We start from the raw sequence: 22,874 nt of genomic DNA, 5'->3' as shown, positions 1-22,874 counted from the left end.
AGCATATATGAGTAGATAACGCGATAGTGTTTGAAGCGAAAGGTACTGGGTTTGAGTCCCAGAGTGAACATCAACTCTGAGATGCAGGTACATCCAGCTAACGAGTCCCAAATAGGACGAAATGCACGTTCTGGATTCCACTACTAGATACTATCCATCTTTGCTTATAGTGGACGATGTTGTATATATATATATATATATATATATATATATATATATATATATAAGCTGCATCGATTGTACATTTTACTTAATAAATCATTAGTTCAATTGAATGGGTTACTAAGAATCACAAATTCGAAAATTTTCAAAGTTTAGAAAGAATATGTAGTGGTAAATCACTCTGAGGCTTCTAAAGACATTACATCGTGTTTCCCTAAAAAGAAAACAAGGAATTTCAACTCCTCTGATAAAGATGTAAATCACATTCTGAAAATTCAAGATATTATTTTTGAGAACTTATGGTTTCATCTTGTTTCTATTATCAACATATTTATCTTTAATTGTTAACCTATTTATACAACTGGATTGATTTCATGCAGTGCATTTTGAAAAAAGTACCTGACATCAATGATTGAATCATAAATTTACTACTTCAGTTCAAGTGAACAAATTATGTCAGTGGATCATCATACAATTAGAACTTAAGAGCATTAACATGCTTTTTAGTGCTAGATTACTGAGTTGCGCTTGTTCCAATTATTTTCAGGTTCATAAGCATATTCCCCCCACGATCTCAACGAATATTGATAATTAAAGAGTGATAGATATACCCCTTCAGAGTGGGGACTGACACGACAGATCAGGAGTACAAATCACATATCTATATGAAAACTGAGAGACAATGAAGACTCAATAATCGTCATTAGGTATTGAAATATAGCTAGGCTTTTACTTTTTTTATTCAATAAGTATGTCTGATAACATCTTCAAATTATGAGAGAAGTTTTCAGTCACCAAACACATGGATTCAGACAATAAATGAACTTGCATATATGTGTAAGTTCATTTATTTACATTGATTCATGAAAACGTGAGTGTATAGAAGTCAATATTACATAACAACATATGTATTTCCTTAGAAATAAAAAAGGCGATATCAGAACATAGAACTTGACGAAAAAAACATACTAACATTGATAAATAAGTAGTATATATAATAAATAAATTGATATAATTTATGATACGATTGAAACTAATAATTTCTATTTCTATTTTGTTAATAAGAATCTAATTATCCCATATAACTCTTACATTGTGCATATATTTAACAGAAACAAACTATACTACATTCAAGAATCAATCAGATTGAAAAAAACGGTTCTTAGAATTGCGTGTTAAATTCAAAACACGATGAATAGCATTTGTCTTGTTAAAAACTATCATAAAAACTTTCAATATTTAGTTGAGAGTATGCTTAAAACTGATAAACGTGGCGTGATTACAGAATAGGAAAGATTTCTAGTTATCTCAAGATGATTTTTTGGGGGGGGAATGATTAATTTTCCATAGAATAAGTGGAAGTCAAATATGAATAAAGTAGTATAACATTTATAAACTTTCCATGGCAGCTAAATGTATAAATACTTATCGATTTATAATGACTATCTACCTTAAACCCAACACTAATCCTAATTATAACATTTATTTCTAGTTTTCTGCAATAGTCTTTATTTGCTTACGTTAATCATTCAAAAACAATTTCTCCACACAAATTTTAATTCTTGAAGATCGTCGGTATGGAATGGTTTTACCATTTAATGAATTCTGGATAAACTGATGTCAACTAAAAAACCGTTGGAAGTGATAAACCCTTGAATGACTGTTACTTAGCAGTTTTTAATTATACAGTAAATATATATTAACGACCTTAACAATGATAACAAATTTTTAACGCTCACGTCTAGTGGAGAACACAATACCATTAAAATGCTTATTTAAAATTCTATGATTCACATTTGTCACATTTTAGTTAATACTTGATACAGGGAGTTCTTCAATTTATTATTGATATTCAGTTAAAAACAAAATTTATGTATAAATGAAAATATTTCTTGAGTAGAAACGGTTTACTAAGAAGTAAAAACTAACTTTATGTCTAAATAAATACAGAAATCAGAAGGGGATTTGTGGAGATATCAGTATTTTTCAAAGTTGAAATCATGAGTCAATTGAAGCTAGACCACTATGGAAAACCTGGAAACACTGGACGGCCGTTTCGTCCTATTATGGGACTCCTCAGTAGTGCGCATCCACGATCCCGCACTCACGAGATTCCAACCCAGGACCTACCAGTCTCGCACCAGAGCACTTAACCGATAGACCACAGAGCCGGCATCCAACGGTGTTAATGACTAACTTCAACCGATCCACGAATTATGAGCGACCATTCACCAATTGCCTTCAGTGAGTTGTTATCTCACAACAGACTTGGTTGAACTCCACTGGTCACTGCTTCCCACTAGAACTCCAGGACATGTATCTTGAAGTCAGTCACTAGTGAACATATAATTATAATCAGAAGGGGATTTGTGGAGATTTCAGAAATTTAAATTACAATATGACATGGCCAGTTACTAGAGGTGTAGCTTAGTAATAATCTTTTAAACTATGAAACTAGATGGCCTAGATTCATGTCTCACAGTAAACATCAGTTTCCTCATGATTATATGTGTCTTGATAATGAGTGACAAATAACATGAAACCTAGGTTCAGAGTCACCTACTAACTACCTTCAGTTATCGAATAAGTATAAAGCACCTTATTGAAAAAGGTATAATTTTAAGAAATTTATCATAAACTTTCAAGTCTCAACATTAAGTATCGGTGTTTGGTATGATGATACATATTTAACGAAAAAAAGTTGCTTTATTTAAACCTTATCTTTGCTACTAACAATCAAAGTTACAATGTCAAGAAGATTACTCGCTCATTTATCTTTGTCGAGTTTGGAATTCTAGTACCACATACCGTGGTTTTCACCTACCTTTTCTTTTCTATTAGTTTCAAACCATATCCTGTAATTCTTGTAGTCCATTTTTTCATAATATCTTTGCCTTCCATTAGGTTAATATTTATATGTTTCTGTGCAAATATGGAATAAGACGGCTTGCAAAAATGTATACATCATGTATATAAGCTCATCCACTTTCTAGCCTAACGTGTAATAATTGCTGATGTACAAGGAAGTTGAAAGAACGATAGTAGAATCCAAACCAAAAAATAACGTCAGACTATTTAATATTTTCATCTCTATCGTAACCAATAGTTAAAAATACTGGATGAATGTGCCTTAGAATCTTTCTTATCGGACAGATTCATTCACTCTTAATCTCCTTATTAGATCATAAGTTTTAAAATTATGTAATACTTTTTTCATTCCATGACGTAATATTTCTCACTTCAGTCATCTTATTTCTGCATAATATTTTCTACTACCACTGATATTTTTATCCCTTCCATTAGTCTGTTATTAGTCTTGACTATTTCATTTTTCTATGTTTATATAAGAAGTAAACTTGAATAGATGTTCTATGTTATTTGTAACTGAGCTGCGAAACTGGACAATTTTTTTTTCTAATAATACCCTGTCTAAAACTGACTGATTTCAGAATACTGATAGAATATTTATTAATTCAATATTCATTTGTATTACATAATTAAAATTTCAGATCAATCAATAATAGGTAATGATTTTACTATTTGCAGACGAAAAAACAGAAGGAATATTTATACAACAGAAACACTTAGTTTCGTATTCGTTTTACTTCTCTTCCATTTAAGATAGAAAGGATACTTGAAAGTTATATAATTTATTTAGAAATCATTTCGACAGTATGTTTTAATTTTATTTGCTTCACTTTCTGTAATATTATGTTTAAAGGTTGGTTAACAGACGTTTTCTCAGTTAAACTACTTACCTAGGAGTATAGGCTAAAAGGAAGTTATTAAAGATTTATATTTAAAAATGTTATATTCTTCTGAATTGTAAAATGTATTTTGATGAAACTTGAAGTCAATTATACTTTTATGTAATCGACTGTAAGTTCTACTTTGAATGTTAAAGTTGGTTAAACTAATGGTCTACCTCAGTAGAAGTATGTAGAACAAATTTCCATTATACATTCTAGTACTCAAGTGTCCATCACTTTATTCATTCAATTACCACTCATTTTGTTGTTATATAAATTGGATAGTTCACATTATAATCTAATGTTAACTTATTAATTTTACACCCTCTTTTTCATATGCATACATCCGGTAGTGGTTACACAAACTTGTATTATTATCTATTATTATTGTGCACTGACAATGTAAAATTCACATTTCAAGGTGAGCACTTTCGACAAATTGATGGCGTAGCAATGGGTAGTCCTTTAGGACCGTTACTGGCGGATGTGTTCATGGGGTATGTTGAAAATTTAGCTGAAAACTCAATCCAAAAGATGTGTCTGTATAGACAATAAGTTGATGATATCATAATCATAGGGGATAAATGTGAAGACGTGAACCGCTTGTTAAAAGAACTCAATACAAGTCAGAAGCGTATTTCTCTTACGTGCGAATAAGAGAAGAACAACCAACTTCCTTTTCTAGATATACTGATCAGTAGGAGAGAAGATGGTTCCATCCAACGTTCTATATATAGAAAGCCGACATGGACGGGGCAATACCTTAATTTCCACAGTCACTGCCCAATTCATTACAAACGTGGTTTAATTAAGGGCTTATTCAATAGAATCAATCGTATTTGTACTAGTGATACTATTGAAGTAGAAACGAAGCTTTTAACTAATACGTTAATGAATAATGGTTATTCATTTAAGTTCATAAACCGCTGGAAGGGTTGCAATACGATTAGACCTATGACGCTCCTGGCACCCAAAAAGCGAGTTTATATTACATTACCATTTAGAAGTGACTCTAATAGTCTCATGTTAAGACGGAGACTAAAATTAGCCATAAATAGGACATTCTATGCAGCTCAACTTGTCATCATTGAAAAGACAAGGTCGATGTTCCACCAAAAACCTAGACAGCATATAAGCGATTGTGTCACATCCCATTGTGTATACCAATTTACATGTATGTTTGGAAACACGTACATAGGGAGGAGCAATCGTGATTTGCAAATAAGGGTGGCGGAACACATACCTAAATGGCTACAGAACCAAATGAATTCGAATAGTCAAATAAGATCACAGGATAGACAAACATCTTCCTCTATTGCGAAACATTTAGTTGAAACTGGTCATAAGGTTGACATCAGATCAGCGTTTGTATTGTACAAAAGCCTTCAAGGACGTATACTAAGGTTTATTGAAGCCTTGGCTATACGGAAATTGAAACCCCCTTTATGTATTCAAAAACAATTTGTTCTTACCCTTAACCTACCCTGGTAATGCTTATTTATTATCCAGAGTAGTCATCACATTGTTTTTGTGTACTTTATTTATTTTCTTACCTTAACCTGTCTAGTTGACCTTTTAATTTTCATATAAAAATGTCTTAACAAGTATATGTATGATCAGATTGTTCGAAATGTATTGCGCTAATATATCACATAATTCTGATAAACTTCGTCTTCTCATTGCATTATCGAAATTTATCAAAGGGACTAATTGTTTTAAATTGTATTATTATCACTTATACTAAAGAACATTGTATTAAAAAGTATACTATATCATCATGTAAATTACTTGCCCCGAAATGCCCTAGTACGGTCGAGAGTGGGGAGAGTCCGCTGTCCCTCTCGAAATGTTCTCACATGGTCACGCGTATACAGCCTCTGACAGGGAAGTCCTACTCACTGCCTTCTCCTTCCGGGGATGTTGTTTACAAAATTTAGATGACGAAAAGTGAATGTCTGGTACTTTAACCTGGTTGGTGGACACGGAGGATCCAACTAAGGGAGTTGGAAAACCCTGATTCCAAACCAATGATGCACATGGACTTCAGAATCCTGAGGGAACAAATGGCGTATGAATCAATCGTTGGTCACCAGCTACCATGGGACTGCATCTCCCTACAATGCTCCACTGCCTTGTGGATCAGAACTTCAGGTCAAAGACTCCCGGTTTGGCCCCCTAAGAAAACCACCTGCTTCAGTCTGGGCACCTGGGCAATATCATAGCCCTCACACAAATCAAATGAGATTTGTGTGGCGCATGTGTATTTGGTGCTCTTTTGTACCAATATTTATGTGTTTAGATAAATGAATAAATAATGTTTATTACTTATTTATATTTCCTCAAGGAACTAGTCCTTGATACTCTATATAGATATATACATATTAGATTGCACAGCTTGATAATAAATTCATTGTCAAAGTGGTCCGTTTGCTGAATTCGATGTCTTGAATGTTTCAATTGGAATATATATATATATATATCATTATTTTAGTAAATAGCATGAAAATTTATTCGGCAGAGGAATAATTTTATCATCATGAGACACTTAACAGTTCACTACTTCCGTCTATGTTCAACAGTAAGCACTGGTAAAGTCAATTTGGTAGAAAGAACCATTTGTTTATTGTTCACTGTTTTAGATAGGGGTAGGGAAAACTGATTATAGCATTAGCTTATAAAGCCATTACCTGTTGTTTTGAACCACTCTAGTAGATGCACACTACCTGGTTGAGATCTGCGCGATAACCGAGATCACTTATTTAAAACAAGAAGTGATATGATTCAGAACTGCTTAGAATATCACTGATTCATTCACTAGTTGTTTTCCTCTAAAACTTGAGTTCCAGTATTTTTTCGTATATACGTTTCCACCCTGTTTTTTTCGAACTAGATCTTCGGCGTTTAGTACTTCTCATTACTACTATTATATTATTTCGAATACTTTCCCAATTCATCTCCTTAAGTTTAATTTCCTTTTCATTCTAATGTGATTTGGGAATTTATGTCAACGTATATATTTACCAAACTCTAAGTTGACAACAAGTCACTAATCGACTGATTTTCAATGTTAAAACTTATTTAGCGAATTTCCATAAATTATCTAATTATGTATATTGTTTACTCTTCGTTTTTGTAGTTCAATACTTACTGATGAATTGATTTTTATACAGAATGTTATTTGAAATAAGCTAAATAAAAAAAACTTTTTGGAATTTGTTTTTTTCTTTCTGTGTTATTTTCATCTTTTACATCGAAATTTATCAAAAACAATAAATAAATGTGTTGCCATTTCGATTTGATTAATGCAAAAATAAATTTGTCACATGGTTACTGTTTTTTTTTCAAACTGTAACAAAGGTTGTGGTTACTATAGGAAAAATAAAATGAATAACAACTGTCACATTAAATAAATATTGAGATGATGTCATTTTTTTAATTTAATAACAGGATACAATTTTATATGAGTTGGAAAAAAAATAATAAACTTCTACTTGAAGTTTGTACTGATGATGATTTCGTTCAGAAGAACGATGAAAACTTCATGACCAAATCATCCAATTGACTCATGATTTCAACTATGAAAATACTGACATCTTCACAAAACCCCTTCTGATCTCAAAATTAGGCAATAATTTCAGATATAAAAATAAACCAACTTTGTTACATGTAAATAAAAAAGGGATTAGTATTTTATGTTAAACAAATAACCATCTGCGTTTATTATTATTTATTCAATGTTTATTTACCCGTACACAAAGAGGAGAGAAAATTATTTGATTGATAAATCACCTGGAATACAAAATCATTTGAAATATGATGAAAACACATAGTTGAAAATATTCATCAGAATTAATATCTGTGATTCATTAACGTTTTAATCTATTTTTGAATAGAACTTTCATGATGAATTTACTAAAGTCGATGAAGAATTGTAAAAGGGTAACCACTTGACAGTTGTTTAATCTTAGTGTTTACTTCATCACCAGTTCATCTTTCATGGTACCAGACATGGTATCGAATGCGTTATAGTCATCAGTTTTTGGTAGTACTGAATTATATTGCGAACTAAAAATAACATAGTTGAAAACAATAACTTTATTTAACGGTGGTTCTTTTTCTATAGTTTACATTATGAACTCATCTTAGCTACTCAACAACTGACAATTAGGAACTACTGGATGGCTCCTTCATCCTAGCATAGAACTCCTCAACAGGACAAATTAACTATCCAGTGATTTCTTATTATTTTCACTATCTAACTAAAGTCAAGTTTATGATGTAAATTATAAAATCTAACAATTTCCACACACTTCTGATGTCTATTATACAATCCAACCTGATCATGAGGATATAATGAAAACTTTTAAAAAATAATTATAAATCTATTCAACTATATTAATCTCCTGTAATTAATTCCGAAAATAACGGTTTTATTTCATAACACTGATTAAAAAGAAAACAAACTTTATTTATTGAGTTTCTTCATCTTAATAAATTTCAAGTCTAATCTAATTGAATGGTTATAATATTTATATCAGTCAGTCAGTCACTCACAACGTAGAACTTCGTACGTACTTACATCAGTTCCAGTTTCCATACCACATTAGCACAGAGATGTGGTTGTCGATCCAAATCCCATAGTGGTAGAAGTAGTAAGAGTATAAGCAATAATCCGAAAGATTACGGTTTGAAGAGGTTATTCAAGGAGTATAATACAGTGAAATAAATTTGAAAAGAGAAAAGAAGATTAGAATTTGGGAGAACACAAAGAGTGGATGCACCTTCGCCATTGCAAACGATTTTGAGCCATGTCATTCAAGGTCTCTATCGAATGTTATCGGTTGTTATCATCTCGCGAATCCCAACCAGGTAGTCTACACCTACCAACATGGCTCAGTCCAATTGTCAGTGACTTCATGGATTTGTGCCACGTTTTTGTCTGGCCGCCTCTAGCTTTCTTCCAACCTATTCTTACGCCATAAAACATTGCACGTCGGAACAGTCGGTGGTTGGGCATACATAACACGTATTCCAGCCATCTCAACTGATGAAGTTTCACTACTTCATCAATCGATTTGCCATCCTTACCTAGTACCCGTTTCCTTGCTTACTCGGTGGTCCCAGAACATACGGGCAATGCTTGTACATGGTTTGAGTATTTGTCCTAAGGATTGATCAAGAAATAGAAAAGTGTAGCGGCGGTAGAGCTACATTTGTAAATGTGAACTGTTTTCTATTTCATTCTGTATGTTTACAGTTCGATTGTTCAGCCTTAAGAAGTCGTCCAAAACACTTGGACGAGTACAACTATGTTTGTGTTATCAACATTTACATGACTCCAGACTGCATCCAATATGCACTATGTGTTTTCGTTAATGAATTCACCGAATTTGCTGTTCCTACTCTCAGTAATTCACTTTCAGTGATATTTAATCATCATAATTCATGTGATTACAGCTTTTTTCATCAATCGTTCAGCAAATGTAGTCAATCTTCCTACTTGTTTGGGTGAACATTTAGACTCGATTTTTATTCATGGTATAAGAATATATATTACTCATAAGCGTGTTCCATTGCTTAGTTCTAATCAGCGTATTATTCACGTTCTACCTAAAATATATGGCAAGACTGGGAAAAGCATACTCTTATAACGGACAAAGGAAGTCGAATACAGGAATTACTCAGAAGAAAATGTCCCAAATCCAAAAGCATGTTTCTTATAACAAACTAGGATTTATTCACACATGACTCATTGTAAAACACTATTGATTTTGTTACTTGTTATCTTAAATTTCGCTGTGATGTTTGTTGTCTCACTGAAACTATTTTTGTAAGTTTGTATAGAGCTACAATACTACAACATAAATGGGAAGAAGGAAGAGTAAATAAGCAGAAAAACCCCATTTAAGTTCGAAAGTTTAATGGTTAAATAAACCAAGAAATTAAACGTCTGGGGCTGATGTTTACTCAGAAACTTAAATTGTAAAATTTCTCTAAATATGTGGAAACTTTCTAAATAGCTTACAGGCGGAAGATACATTAGTGATGAGACCCAGCTGAATGTTTGTAACCTAAATAAGTCTTTTATATGTCAGTCATTTGATATTATGTATCACAAGTTTGAAGAACAGTTTTGTTTCAATTTTTACTGAAATTGATGTCTGATAATATCTTCACTCACTTAACTTGTCCCAATATTTATGATTCAACGAAATCCTAAACCACATTTTCAAGAAGTGTGCTGACATTTTGCGTTATCTACTCACGAGCATCTTTAAAGAATCCTTCTCAACAAATTTTATCCCGAAAATATGGAGAAAAACAATGTTAATCCCAGTACAACATAAAGTATCTGATAATATTACATCAAAATTTAGACCCATAGCAATAACTTCAAGTTCTCTCAAAACAATGGAAAAACTATTTTTAATCTCACGTTAGCCTTCATTGTAAGAGGATAATTGATCCACATCATTTGCTTACATATGTAAAATAAGCGCCTTAAATGCCGGTGTGGTTCCGCATTATAATATGGTGTTCACTCTGGAAAAAAGGGCAAGAAGTATGTTCGACGCGCATTTCCAAATTATACTCCTGCCTTGAACTTAATTCAAAGACCCGTATTAAGTTTTCTAGCGTCAACACCGATAGCTGGATAATCGAACTACTGTGTTCTTGTCTCTCCAGAAAAGAACACTATAGTGTGCTTGGTGGAAAGTGTTCAACATCTTTACTAAGCCAAGGTGTGTCATAAGGAGATGCTCTTTCCTCTTTTGTTTACTCTTTTTTTATCTATGATCTGCAGTCTTCCAAATAAAACACTTTTTTCAATTATGCGGATGATCTCACTATATATATACGTGTCCAAGCACATACATTGGAAATACGTGCTTGCACTTCCGAGCATGTTCCAAATAACTTGAGACTGAAAGGCGCGATAGCTTTTAAATGCGCAAAACCTCGACATTTAATTGACACCGGGCAAACCATTAACATTTCTAAAGCCTTAAAAATTATCAGCAAACAAAGAAACACAGAGTTTCTTCGGTCTCCTAAAGCAATAACGACAAAAAGCTCAAACCTGATTTATATATCCGAAAAGAGATTTTAATAAACCTGTTGCCACCCTAGTAGATCATTTGTTGTCATTATTTTTCATTTGTTTGTATTTATTTTGTTATGTGATCTTTCCTTACCGAATTCTTATTTTATGTATATAAAAACCACCCCTTCGCTCATATATTTGCATTCGCTCAATTCTCTTAACTGAAGGTAATATCTAAGCAATCAATACAGGATGCACATATGCCAATAAGAGGCTGATCAGTTAGTCTTAAATATCAATGAGATGAATCAAACAACCAATGCAAAAATGAATTAAACTTCACACTATTACACAAGCTAGTGGTTATCTGGACTCAGTAGCTAAGTTAATAACGAGATGAGGTTTGAAACTAATGGTACTGGGTTTGATTTCCAGAGTAAACATCAGCTCTGGGATACAAGTACATCCAGCTGACGAGTCCCAAATAGGACGAAAGGCGCTTCCTAGATTCCACTGTTGGACACCATTATTTTCAAATCCTGTCCAACTATTACATGAGCCATCTTATCACTTTTTTTAATTCCAGAAATCTTATGTAAACCCTTCCTTACCTCTAAAATTATCACACAATCTATCTTATCTATCTCTGAACCTCACTTAATTAATGCATCACCCGCCCCTTATGTTATTTTGGATTCCAACAACTAATGCCCTCCTACCTGTTCCTACACATATATATGGAGTTATTATTGCTAACCTTTTTCATTCCCATTCTTTTCATTCATCTACGTCAATGGTTTCACATTATATCTTACCTCAATATAAACTTTCAATACATATATAGTTGTAAGCGGCTGATGAGGAACCACGAAATAAAGTGAATTCATATTACTCTACATCCATATTTTTTCTGGATTTATTTGAACGTATTATATTTGGAACTCGTTGTAAGCGCGGAATAAAGTACAAAGGAATCATCAATTAATAGAAATATCACAGTCTCAATTCATTCTAGATAGTCTATTTTACTTATTTCATGTTTATATGTATGCAATTATTGATTTTTTTGTTTTGTAAAACATACTTGTTGAAATACTTTGTTCTGAGAATTTTATATTGTACTTAACATGTAATATTAAAGAATGGTAATGGTGATAATAATAATAATATCAATAATAGTACATTTATTCCTCAAGATATTTGGTGGAATAAGAGAAAAATAGAAACAAAACAGGCTGAAAGTGCCTTAAATGTGCTTACACCTATGAGTAGATCCAATTCCACAAGTGAGATTATGGAATTTTTAAATGTTTGTTCTTTCTTATTACTGACTCCACTAAGTAAACCTCCCTACCTGCTGATACTTTGCACTAACACCATCATTGGTAACCTTAACTAGTCTGAATAATATCTAACACGAATAATAGATCATAAAATAACCCTGCACATGTATTATGATATTGCTATTGCTTCAGATGTATATGATTATAATCGATTCGCAATGACGCAGGAAATGACCCTAAATACACCGTTTATATATTAACAGGACCTCCACTTGGAAAAAAATTAAAAGCTCTTGGCTGAGGACTTTTATTGCTCTATTACATGTGGAAAATGCAATACTTAAACAATTTTCGAACTAGAACATTTTAAACTATTTAATATCCCATGTGTCCTCTATATTTAATATTACTATCTATATCAAGCTGATCATGCCTGTGAACTGGCATGAATTCTGTAATTATTACTTTCAGAATAGATTATTATTACTGTTGTATGAAATTCGATCAAAAAACCTCTTGAAGTCCTCTGTTCTTTACCACGAGGTTTGATATTTACAAATGTGATAAGGATTTTCATTTACTTTGCACCCAACAAAACTAGCACCAAAAAGCATTGAACGGGTAAAGTTAAAATTACATCAGAATAATTCTATAAATACTGTATATCATTTTGAATAATTACTCCAAAGAAGTTTTCCTTTACAATACCTGTTAGATTTCGAGTGCTTATTAACGTTAAAGTTGACATCACAGACTAACTCTTGTGAGAATACCATTGCAAATCAGGAGCCACTACATAGCTATATCGTTCTGGCAAAAGACTCCTCAGAAGAGCTGATCCGTAAGTGCATTGAGATCCACAACCAAAACCTTTAGGTCCCTTAACGAGCACTGAACCTTTAAACTACTGAGTCGGGATCCAATAGTTAATCACTTCTAACTTCAATCACTTCATGATATTGATCAACTATCTTCCTATGTCATTTATGAATAACTACCCCACACCTGACCAATGTTCGGTAGTACGTGCACATTTCTGAGTTCTTTACTTGGAAGTAATAGCTTTCTTGTTCTTCTTCTTCTCATATGTTTGCATAATTTAGATTAATCTATGATGTAAACCATCAAAGTTGTCGAATTGTATAACAATCTCTAATATAAATGACATCTTCACAAAAATATTTTTACAAAGATCAAAAACTTAATATCGAACTATATGATTTTTGATGTTAAATTATTAAATACATGATGTGACTGAATGAAATCAGTAAGAATTTTTGGTCAATCTGACTTATCAACAATTAAAAACTCTTTTTTTAAGACAAATTAGTGCTATCTATGATAGTCGAACCAGCAACACTCAGTAATATATTCAACGATAATTATTACTGAACTATTCACGTAAAAACTTACTACTTATAACATATATTTAAACTAATTGACTATTAATTAGTATTTTCATAGTTGAAATCATGAGTCATTTAAAGCTAGGCCACCATGAAAAACCTGGAAACATTTAACGGCCGTTTTGTCCTAGTATAGGACTCCTCAGCAGTGCTCATCCACTATCCCATACTAGGACGAAACAACCGTCCAGAGCCTCCGGGTTTTCTATGGTGGTCTAGCTTTAATTGACTCATGAATTCAACTATTCAACTACAATCTACACAAAATACTTCCTTCTGATATTAATTATTAGTTAGTTTCATATCATAATCACTGGTAGTATGTTGTAAACAATTCATATAATATTCCTCAATACTACTTTTTTCACACTAAATACATTCATCCATATTCATTTTCACATCTAATATAATAAAGGCGGCCTGCTTGGACATCTGGGCTCCCTTACCTGTTACCTAGATATTTCAACAAGTTATCTAATTTTATTTGTTTGAATACATCATTATGGCTATTAATCGCACAACCTATTCAGGTGCGTTTCCGAAAAGTGTACAAATTTTTGTTGTACAAGTTACAAAGGCCCAGTCAGAGACATCGAAGTTTCTAGCAAGTTTCTGCAGCAAAAATAATGTACATTATTTAGATGTCTATTGACTTGACTGTTAACTTTTAACTGGTGATCACTCAATATTTGTCATCAAGATCGATCAAGACATAAGAAACGAAAACTTGTTGAAGTACTTTGTGCTGAGAATTCTAGATTGTACCAAAAATATAATATTGAATAAAGCTAATGATAATAATAATAATAATAATAATAATAATAATAAGAAGAAGAAGAAGAAGAAGAAATATGAATAACCGCATTCCACTATGACTATTCCATGTTTGTTCGTCTATTATTATCAAAACTGGTTACAATAATATTGAATTCAATACAATTGAACAATTGTTGTTTTAAAAAACAAAACAAAACAAACACTATAGCGCATAAAGTTCATATAAAAATAAGAAAGTGAATTATTTTAATTAAACTAAAGAAAATATAATACAATTATAATGTCCTTATACAAATACTTTCTTTTAGTAGGTCACATGATAAAAATCAATAAAAAACATCACATTATTTAAACAAAATATTCTTTTTTTTCAACAAAATTTCATAAGATGAAACTGTTAAATGTTTAATAAGTTAAACTAATGATCTGATATTATTTATTAAATAGTATTTTATATATAATGAGTGATAAGTAACATAAACATTTTTCAGTAAGGGTTAAACAATGTAAGGGAATCACAATTGATTGATCATGGTGTGGTGATCAATGTCATGTGTGTCAAGTCCTTCTTAGTGCTGATCGAATGCTATCGATCAAGTTGCAATGTGGCCACTAGTCTAGGTGGCTCGACACTGTGTGCACTATAATGAGATAAGATGGTGGATTTTAGTGGTCAACAGGAAACCCTGAACCCGGGTTTCGTGCTACTTGGCACTCCTCAGCAATGTGTACCTGCAACCGTGAGGGAACTGGTGCTCCCTGACGGATTCAATCCCGTATCACCCAGTTTTACAGTCAGAGACGTTTCCAATGAGCTATCCGGGCCTCAACTGACCTCTTGAAGAACTGAGATGTGATCACAATTGATTGATCACTCGGTGGTCGCGGTCCGGATGGCTCAGTGGTAAAGTTTTTGACTGTGAAGCTGGGTGACACGGGATCTAATCCGTCAGGGAGCACCATTTCCCTCGAGATTACAGGTACACCTTGGTGACGAGTGCCAAGTAGACCGAAACCCGGGTCCAGGGTTTCCTGTTGACTACCTCCAACCATCATTTTAATGTAAGGGAGGCCTGCTTGAATATCTGGGATATCTGTTCCTGCCATTCAGATATTTCAACAAGACATATGTTTCCTTGTTTGTTTCAGCAAATCATTATGTCAAGAACCGGTATAAAGAATTCGGGTGCGTTTGTGAAAAGTTTACGACCTTTCATTGTACAAGTTACAAAAATGTACCATCGAAGACATATTATTCAGATATCAACTTCTGAAATGATAATATCTAACTATAGATCACTCAATATTTATCGTCAATATCGACCAAGAAATAAGGAACCGAAACTCGTTGAAATACTTTGTTCTGAGAATTCTATATTATATCAAAAATATAATATTGAATGTAGCTAATGATAAAAACAATCTTACATTTCAAGGACACGATACCACACCATGGTTTTTTCTCAAAAACAATATTGAAATTCTATTTCATAATTGGTATTCAAATAAATTAAAATAATTTAGGATGTTAAGAAGATTGTTAGTTTAGAAATTTCACACCAAAGACTGATCTTAGTTTGGTTATTTAACTAATGTTAATCCGTATTGTGAAATTAATGGGAAGTGTTTCTACATTGATTAGATTTAAACATATTTCCGTGATCTCTTTAATTTAGGTCGTTTCCAATTTAAGATAACTGGTTAAAGTATTAATTTTCATTTGAAAAATCTAATCTATATATAGTTGTAACCATGGTGAATGTATGATCATTGATGCCAATGTTTTCTCTAAAACTAATATAAGTTCACTATTATTATTATTATTATTGTATAGGATTGATCCAAACTATTGAACATGAATCAATTATTACTGAAGATGAATATAATTTAATAAAACAAATACAAACTTTAAAAGATCATTACAAAATTAAATATTCAGAATGGTTAAAACTTAAAGAAACTATTCAATATTGTAAATATATGTTAGATGAATCACAAAAACGTTTAATACAAGGTATAGTTACATTTTTCTTTTTTATTAAAATATAAACATTATTGAATATTAAGCAGAGATGGATAGTGGCTAGCAGTGGAATCCAGGACGCGCGTTTCGTCCTATTTGGGACTATTTGGGACTATCCATCTCTGCTTACCATGCTTGTGAATTAAGGTATATCGAGGCAATACGCACAGTATGCACATATGCCAATTAGAGACTGACCAGTTGCAGTCCTAACACATCGATGGGAAGATTCAAACAAACAATACTAAGTGAATTATTGAATATTGTTTTTGAATATATTGTAAATATCACGAAGATGAACTATTCATAGTTGAAATCATGAGTCAATTGAAGCTAGACCACAATGGAAAACCTGGAAGCACTGAACGACCGTTTCGTCTTATCAAGGGACTCCTCAGCAGTGCGCATCCACGATCCCGCCTCATGAGATTCGAACCCAGGACCTACCAGTCTCGCACCAGAGCACTTAACCGATAGACAACTGAGCCGGTATCCAACCCCGTCTGTTGTTATACAACAACTCACTGAAGACAATTAGTGAACGGTTGCTCAAACTTCGTGGATTGGTTGAAGTTAGACATTAACACCGTTGGATGCCGGCTCAGTGGTCTATCGGTTAAGTGCTCTGGCGCGAGACTGATAGGTCCTTGGTTCGGATCTCGCGAGTGCGGGATCGTGGATGCGCACTGCTGAGGAGTCCCATAATAGGACGAAACGGCCGTCCAGTGTTTCCAGGTTTTCCATAGTGGTCTAGCTTCAAATGACTCATGATTTCAACTATGAAAATATTGAAGTCTCCACAAAACCCCTTCTGATGAATTATTCATTTTGAAATCTACATTCTCAGAATATAAATCCTTGTTAAGATTGATTGAGAAAAATAGGAAGGAGAAATAACTTTCTCAAGCTTAATATACTTTGAAAGGATCGAGAAAACTTGTAGTTAATATGGATACTTTGATAGTGTTGAGTTCTCCGAGTTGTTTATATGAATTCACTGTTACAAAACCTTTAGATCAAGAGATGACATTTTTGGTTATCTACTGAAAATTTGTCTGAAATGATTAATTCGAACAATATTTCATTCAGTAAATCTTTGTATAAACTGGTATGATATTATATACTCCCATAAGAAAGATATTTTGCCATAACTGACCAACTCACTCTGATATTGTGAAGCTAGATATACAGATCATTCATCGAAACCAATTATCTAGTGCATTCAGGAACACCTCCCGGTATGACTTGACAATGGAAAACATAGATGAACATGTGATAGATAGAAGACATTCAGCCTCAGATTCATCCTTTTACATTTTTTTACAAAATCCAACCAGATATGTGTACAACTAAACCTATTTTATATTGCAGAAGCTTTTCACAACCACAGTTTAAAACCTAAATTTAGCAAACAAACACCAAACCATCCAGCTCAGAGGACAATACTCCACCAAAAATACAATTTTTCCAATCCCTTTTTTTATCATGATTTTACTTCACTGTGTTATTTTATTTATTTACTTGTCTTCTTTTCATATTTGATTCTGTATCTACAGTGATAACTTTAATTCACTCTGTATTTCTTAAATTACTATTGGTGTATCTTAGAAATGAAATTGTTAGAAGAGATTGCTTCGATAAGTAAATTGTTACCAGTAGTTTGATACAAAAACACTTGACATTTCAAAAGTAACTAAAGAACAATTATTACACTTAATTATTAACAACTTAACACCATCATCAATAGCGTTGTTTGTGCAAATACGATCAAACCTGTTAAATAGGCACCTTACCAAGATGTTATCCATCCTCAGTCATGAAAGTAAATTCATGCCTGATGTTGAATTTGGAGGTATTAACAAACTAGAGGGAAGAGTAAATTCAAACCTGGAAAAATTGTTACACATGAATATTATTGATAAAGAGGAATTTAATTTCTTAAAACCTATCAGTTCTGAGTATCCTCATTTATATGGACTATCTAAAATTCACAAATCAAATATTCCTTTATGCCCAATTTTATCAATGTACCAATCACCTACACATCATCTAGCTAAATGGTTAAGAAAATTGCTGGATTCCATTCGAAGACGTTTATGTAAGTATTCTCTGTAGGATTCTTTTGAATTGGTTGATCATTTAGGTGATATTAATATCTAAGGAAAGACAATGTGTTCATTTGACGTGAATTCCTTATTCACAAATGTACCTTCGAAAAAGACTATTGACATATTACGTGACTATATATCTTTAAACAACCTTAAATTACCTATCCCCTTAAAAACTCTTAAAGATTTATTACTTTTATGTACTGATAAAGTTCAGTTCACTTTTGAAGGCGAATACTTTCGCCAGATTAATGGGGTTGCTATGGGTAGTCCGTTGGGACCATTATTAGCAGATGTGTTTAGGGCACATGTTGAAAATCTGTCTGAAGACTTAATCGAAAACGTGTTACTTTATAAGAGATATGTGGACGATATCTTAGTTATCTGTGAAATAAAGGATGATATGAACTGTTTGTTGAATAAACTTAACACTATTCAAAACCACATCAGTCTCTCATGCGAAGAAGAGAAGAATGACCAGTTTCCCATCCTAGATATACTTCTAAGCAGACGAGAAGATGGCTCAATTAAACGATCCATTTTTCGAAAACCGACGTGGACGAGCCAATACCTTAGTTACTATAGCTATCGCCCTGTACAATACAAACAGGGTTTGGTAAGGTGCCTATCTAACAGGCTTGATCGTATTTGAACAAATGACGTTATTGATGATGATGTTAAATTGTTAAACATGACATTATTGGGCAATGGTTATCCACCTAAGTCTATCAATAGATGGAAACTTAATTACTAATTAATTTAAACACGAATGATATTTATTCAGATAAAGTAAGGTAAATTGAGTATTGGTCTAATATTAACAAGTTGCATTATGTCACTAAATCATTGAGTTCTGTAGGCTTGCCAGTTGAAGTATTTGATAAGAGTACAAATGATACATAATATGACTAAAAATCGATGAAATTAGTACATACCCAACTTTGACTATCTAAATGATGTGATGTGACATTCATGAATTTTCGAATACGTATAAAATCTAATCTAAGAGAATCATTATCCACTTCAATGTCTTATCAGTGTATAGTGTATCCACAAGTTCAGATATATTCATAACTTACCCGCCTCATAATGATTTATCCTTAACGGCCTCATAATGTTATTCATTATTGCTATTATAAACCTTCCATATCAGTGAGAATACATAAAGCTAAGACGATACTGACAACAATGTCTCTAATTATTTCAAGACAATGAAAGATCACTATTGTTAACCGATTCAATAATCATGGATAACTAATCGGAACGTTGATTTGTAAATGATAATAGAAATATTACACTGTATATATAATTTATTAGCTTATCTAAATTACCAAATTAGTTCTCTCTATTTTTACATATCAAGATAATTCTTGCATTAATACTCATTAATTTAGCTGTCAAATAACATTTGTTTAAAGTGATTTATATATATAGTCAAAATTAATTATTTATTTTATTCTCTCTGTATCATCTTGACATTGTCTTGGTATGAACTTCAGTATTTGGTTCATCTACCACATGTTTATAATGGATTACTATATGTTATTGATCATGACTAATCTATAAGTGTAGAAGGAATTCGCAAGTGATTTTATCATAATTTTAAAAAATACCATTTGCATGATATACGTCGTTGTTAATTAAAAGATGATGAAACAGGACTGATCCCTAATGGAGTATATTCTTTTACTTCGATGAATAGTAACAATCTTGTACCAAATAGAACGATGAAATTATAGTGCATTATTTCTTCCCAGTTAACACAATAATTTTTTAATGGTTGAATTCATGAGTCAATTCAAGCTAGACCATCACCGAGAACCTGAAGCAGTGGAAGGCAGTTTCGTCCTATTATGGGACTCCCCAACAGCGAGCATCCACGATCACGCATATGGGACTCGAACCCAGGGCCTGTCTCGCGCGCGAACGCTTAACCTCTAGACCACTAAACCGACATCCAAAGGTGTTAATGTCCACCTATCAAAATTACTACAACCTCCAAGAATCACCATTCTGATAATAATCATGTTCTCACTAGTGACTAGATTCGAGATGGATTTCCTGGAGTTCAAGTGAGAATCCGTGACCAATAGAGTCCAATCCGTGTCGAGTAGAGTCAGTTATCCACCTCAGACAATGAATGAAGGGACGCTCAATGTCATGGATCGATTGAAATTGGACATTAACACCTTTGGGTGTCGGCTCAGTGATCTAGGGGTTAAGCGTCCTCGCGCGATACCGAGGGTCCTGGGTTCGAGTCCTACGTGAGGGATCATGGATGCCCACTGTTGAAGAGTCCCATACTAGGACGAAAAAGCCGTCCAGTGCTTCTAGGTTTTCAATGATGGTCTAGTCTAAATCAACTTACGAATCCAACTATTAAAAGTACTACACTCTCCACAAACCACAATTCTGACAATAATTTTTTATCAATATTGAAACAATAGTGTATTATTTTCTCTATAATTCTATACTTCTTAAGTAGTCTAAAAGTTATTCAGTATTATAATTTTGTTAGTTATTTAAAGTGATATTTCTTGTTACATAAACATCCAATAAAAAAGGTTACATTCATTTTGATTAGTCATGTCATGAATTATTTTTGGTTGATAGTAAGTAATTCTCTCCTATTTAAAGGGAAAGAAACTTTCTTTGCCCATATGGATTGATTTTTTTGTGATGATGTTATTGTATTACTTCAAATTGTTAAGAAAAAAATTTCATTTAAATGTTTACTTAAAGATACTAGTTTTTATTGCCCTTAGTAATCAAGAACATTTTCATGAGACGAATAACGGTAATTTATAGAATACGGATATCTTGGTCTGACATAATAATATTTTATATTTTACATCATGGATTGACCTTAGTTAGGCAGTCATTTAAAGCCAAGAAACACATGGTCCACTTTTTGTCCCGGTATAAGGCTCCTCAGAAGTGTTTATCCATAACTACGCTGAGGTCTACAACCAAAACGTTCAGGTCCCTTAACGAGAGCTTAACCTTTACACCACTGAGTCGGGATCCAATATTTAATCATTTCTAACATCAATCATTTCATGATATTGATGAACTATCTTACAATGTTAATTGGGGGTAATTGTTACCTATTCCACTCGGATATGGTTGTGAATTACTAGACGTTTGAGAAAACCATCGGGTGCTGCCTCGAGGATTTAAGTGTTACGCGCTCACTCCGAGACTTAAAGTTCCAGGGCTCGATTTTGAATGGAGCCATTAGTGTGTACCATACCAAGATAAAACAGATGCCCAATGCTTCCTGGTTTATATTAGCTGTCTAATTGAAATCAAATCATGATGTGAATTATTGAATTCAACAACCTCTACAAATCCTCATACGATAATATTTGAGGAATAAAAAAATGAAGTACATTTTTAATACAAATAATCCTGTAGATAGCCCAAACATTTTTCTTTAGCGAACTCTTGGAAATCCAAGTGTCCAGATAAATGAGTTATTTTATAGGATGATTTTGAAATAATGATCAGAAACTGAAAAAACCACTAAGTATATCTAAGGCAATAAATTACCATGTAATAATCATTGAAACATTTCACTCAGGATTTCTCTTTACTTCTTTCATACGTTATTATTGCAGATTTTTAAACAGTCTGCCATAATCTTCCATGAAAACAGGGTCATTACACAAAATGACTCATTCTTCCTGGGTGTGTACAATTTTATCAATCCGTGTGAAAGTATGACTCAATATTATCTAATAAAAACTAACTACTTCAACCAGTTAGTTTCTGTTCTGATTATTCTGGATGAATACACTGATTATTGGTAATATTTTTCGCGGATTATCTTTCGCTGTGGTTCCACGATAACCAGGCATCACTTTAAAGCTGTTTCATTCTTGAATGGAACTGTTGAGTAGTTTTCACTTATAACCCTGCTAGCTGTACATTCGATCCCAGCATCCACAGTTCTGTATATTGTAATGACTTAGCTTCGCTAATCAATGACCTTAATAACTGTTATTATATAAACCTTAACGGTGCTTGAATTCAGCGACGACTACAGCTTATTAGCAGATAGCACACATAACAAAGTTACAAGCACATCAAGCGAGTTCGGAGCAGAGAGGCTAATGTGTGTGAGCGGGCAAATACAAAAGCAACTATATAGTCAAATCGAACCAAGCGCAGCTAGGCACGGCACAGACTGTGAATAAGATTTCAGCACACATACATGGGAAAGAGAATGATTCATCGAGCAATACTTAAACCAACAACATTTAAGCTAGAGAGATATGTGCGTAGGCTGTCACACGTGATCAAGCGTACACGTTTATGC

General features: G+C 32.9%; 1 protein-coding gene across 1 annotated transcript in view; it reads left to right on the top strand.

Moving 5' to 3' along the window:
* The window catches only part of Smp_132130 (hypothetical protein), a gene marked incomplete at both ends in the record, with an annotated part of 56,656 nt that overhangs the window by 15,170 nt on the left and 18,612 nt on the right, over window positions 1-22,874 (top strand). The window contains one exon of the mRNA XM_018789436.1: window positions 16,257-16,436. Coding sequence (XP_018654880.1) covers window positions 16,257-16,436 — 180 coding nt within the window. The remainder of the gene's footprint in view (window positions 1-16,256; window positions 16,437-22,874) is intronic.

This window comes from Schistosoma mansoni, chromosome W (assembly GCF_000237925.1).
Source record: "Schistosoma mansoni strain Puerto Rico chromosome W, complete genome".
NCBI classification, from domain to species: Eukaryota; Metazoa; Platyhelminthes; class Trematoda; order Strigeidida; family Schistosomatidae; genus Schistosoma; species Schistosoma mansoni.
This window is presented reverse-complemented; position numbering and strand designations above follow the sequence as displayed.